Source organism: Apis dorsata, unplaced genomic scaffold (genome assembly GCF_000469605.1).
Source record: "Apis dorsata unplaced genomic scaffold, Apis dorsata 1.3 scaffold_997, whole genome shotgun sequence".
Classification (NCBI taxonomy): domain Eukaryota; kingdom Metazoa; phylum Arthropoda; class Insecta; order Hymenoptera; family Apidae; genus Apis; species Apis dorsata.
In genome coordinates, this window is record NW_006264098.1 from 91,495 (window position 1) to 95,454 (window position 3,960).

General features: G+C 15.8%; 1 protein-coding gene across 4 annotated transcripts in view; it reads left to right on the plus strand.

The window, feature by feature from the left end:
- Positions 1 to 3,960, plus strand: part of LOC102678049 (blood vessel epicardial substance-like) — a 16,090-nt gene that overhangs the window by 3,995 nt on the left and 8,135 nt on the right. For all 4 annotated transcript variants that reach the window (XR_422832.2, XM_006624204.2, XM_006624205.2 and 1 more), the window contains exons 7-8: positions 1,764 to 1,904; positions 3,200 to 3,365. Coding sequence is in view for 3 of the 4 variants with exons in the window: in XM_006624204.2 (XP_006624267.1) it covers positions 1,764 to 1,904; positions 3,200 to 3,365 (307 nt within the window). In the remaining variant the exon portion in view is untranslated. The remainder of the gene's footprint in view (positions 1 to 1,763; positions 1,905 to 3,199; positions 3,366 to 3,960) is intronic.

The following is a 3,960-nucleotide window of genomic DNA, read 5'->3' on the forward strand; positions in this document are numbered from 1 at the left end:
GACAAAATTTTTGGTTTATTTTCAACTGATTCATCAAAATTCATAAAATATTGAAATATTTTGATAATTTTTGGCTATCGACGTATTTTGTAGTTTGCATTCTTTTATAGATATACAAGTATATATTTTAAGTGGATATTTTATTTGAATATAATTTCAAATAATAAAACTTTAATCTGAATAATTTTTTTCTTATTTCACTTTAATTTATCTTTATCTTAATTAAAGATAAATAAATTTTATTTGATAATAGATAGATAATTCTCAATAGATTTGATAATTTTAAATAAAATAATTATATTCAATTATAAATATAATAAAGATATTAATCTGTTTCATATGCAAGATATTTATTTTATCTAATATTTTTTATGAAAAAAATATTTTTATGAAAGTTGTTTTATATAAAGAGAATTATGTAATATCAATAGTTTTTCTCTTTAAATGATCATAAGAAAATGATCTTTGTTATTTTAAATAATTTTATATTACGAAATTTTTAATTAATGCAGCTTGCTAAATTCTAAAAAAAAAATTAAATATTAAATTTTATAAAAATATTAAATTTATGTTGAGAAGTTATTAATTTAAAAAATATTATAATTTGAAATTTGTAAAACTTATTATATGAAAGATAAAGAAATGTATAAAATAAATTCATATTCTTTTTATTTTCTATAAAATAAGTTTTACAAACTTCAATTTGTAATATTTTAAGCTAATGATTTTTTAATGTAAAGAACTTAACATAAATATTTCTTTGTAAGAAATATGAGCTAATTAATTAGTACATTAAAATTTAATTTAAATAAATTATGATTTTATTTAAAAAACTCAACTAAGATCACTTTTATATGATTTACACATTTATTTACTAAAATCTATTAATCTACTTACTACTATTAATGTATCTTAATGTAACTTTATATTAAATAATTTTTGTAAGAATTTTGTTTTTTTTTTAATTTTTTTATAATATTCTTTCTATTTTTTTTTATAATATTCTTTTATTAAAAGATATTTCATATTTAAATAAAATATACTGTGTATTTTATTACTGTTATATATAATGCAATTTATTTGATTATTAATAACTTAATATTTTTGATTATATAAAATTAGAAAGTGTATAAGTTAAGATATTTGCAGTTTATATTTAATTGATAAACTTTCATATATGGGAAATTTTATTATATTATATAAAAAAAAAAGTCAAATCAATCGATTTAACTTCATTTCGTGATACATAATTATAATTAATGATATGATAGATTATGATAGATATATGATAGATTTTATGATAGATTTATATTATTTTATATTAAGATTTGAATGTGTGTATATATATTGCAATTCATGATAAAAATATACATATAGAGATTTAATAGTCAAAAATTATTAGATCATGTAAAATTAAAAAAAAAACAAAGTTTTTCAGGAAAATTAAATTTTTACATGTTAAATCTTATCTCTTTATTTTTAATTAAAAAATTAAAAAAATGTGAAAATATAATTTCATTAATATATGATCATATATTATAGAGACATAATAATTATTATATTTATTTTATTATTTTTGTTATAATTAAATTTATTATAATTATGTATCATATTTATTGATATTTTATTATTTTAATTTGTTTTTCTCAGAAATAAAATTTCATATAAGAAAAATTTATAAAATTTTTATGACATAATTTTTTATAACATATTACAATTATAAATTATAATTAATAGATTTAAATAATTATTTTTTTGAATAGGTATCAATAACTGCTATGGAAGAATCAAGGATATTATTATGGCATAGAGACAAATTAAAATTAAGCATAATTAGTGATCAATTTCTGCAGGCAGTGTTTGATCATATTTTGGGAAGGGATGTAGTCAAAAAATTGATGCAGGTATGTTTATATTAAAAATAATATAAACTTTCTCTTCTAAAATAATAGTACTTATATATATCATATTATATTTTTAACATAATATAATAAGTAGAATTATATTTAACAATACAATCGAATAGAAATTTTTTATGAGGAATTCAAGTTACTAAAAAAATGTTTTAACAAAAGTTGTTGTCTTTCATAGTTCAAAAAAAAATATTATATGTGTAAATAATTTTTTATAGATCAAATAACAGAGAAGATTACAACATTAATTTTATTTTTTTTAAATTAAATTATATAATTTTTAATGCATTAGTTGACTTATTTATGATTAGTTCTATTTCTTTAGAATTTTTGTAAACAGATATATAAAAATAAAATACAAGCATTTTTTTTATTAGCTGCTATTTCTAATTAATCAAAATAGCAGAATATAATATATGTATTAAATGATATAGACGAGATCATATTAATTATTCAGATTAAATCAAAAAAATAAATAAATAAATAAATAAATAAAATTTCTAAATTTCTTTATTATCTAAAAAATAATCAGAATAAAATTTTATTAAATATTTGAAAGAATATATATGATAGTAGAAAAAATATTTCTCTAGATAATTTTTACTTCTTTTTTTTTAAATTATTAATTTAAATAGTTTCTATGTATCTTTAATTTAATAATTTATTATGTTATTAATTTAATACTTTATTATGTTATATTATTATATTGTATTCTTGAACTAATTTTGGATTCACAAGACAGACAAAAATCTACTCAAAAAAATTATTTAAATAATTTACTATTATATATCAATAAATATATGCATATTTAGAAGTATTTTTCTCTTAATGATATACATATTATTGTTATAAATGTAAAATAATGTTAAAAAAAATCTACTAATAATCTAATCTAATAAATTAAAAAATCAAATTTTACACATTGATCTTTGCATTCAGCAAACTTAAATTTCTAAAATCAAAATTATTTCAAGATCATAATATATTATGAAATACAATAACATATATCTTGATTGACTGTAATATTTTTAAAATATGATTATTTAAACAAAGATTGTTAATTCTGAAGTTTGTAATAAAGAAATCTTGAAAAGTTTTTTTTTTTTTCTTTATTTATTATTAGTATAACTTTGTTCTGAGAAATTTTTTTTAATGAAATAAATAAAAAAGATATATATTCTATCTCTTATTCTATTCTATTTTTCTAGCATATTATATATTAAGATATGTTTAATTGTATTATATATAAAGAATTTAGTACTTATTTATATATAATATTTTAATAGGTTAGTGAAACAATGGCTGCTAGCAGTCATCAACAGCAAAATGGACAAGTAATTGGTTTAAGTGGTATTGGAACTTTAGAAAATGATCCTGACACCAAACTTTTTGTTGTGAAAAAGACTGGTGATAATCAAGGTATTACTGCTCTCATCAGTCGTCAACTTCAAGGTAATTCTTTTTTATTATTGCATTTGTAGACAATAGAATAATTATTTTTTTTATTTATATAAACTCATATATATCAAAAAAAAAACTCCTAAACAGCAATTAATTATTAATTTTTCAAATATAAATTAATATTAAACGAAGTTTTTATTTTTATAATAACATAACTTCTAATGATATATTGAATTAATATATTCATAGGAAATTTCTAGAGAATTCTAAAAATTATAGAAATCAAAACAAACACAAAAGTTGATATATAAAAATATTAGTTGAAGTTTATTTATTAAGTTATTAGCAATTTAAGTTTAGATAACAGAGAAACAATGATGGTAACATAATAGAAATAGGAATATTTTATTTCATCTATTTTGTTTCATTTAAAATAAATTTCAATTGTGTATAATTTAATAAACAAACCATAATTATTATAATTAATTATTATATATAACTAATTATTATAATAATAATTATTATAATATATATATATAATTATAATTAATATTTTTGTATCAACTTTTATATTTATTTTGACATTTATTGAATCTTCAAAAGTCCATGAATAAATTAATAATCTGCATATAAAATCGTATAAAAT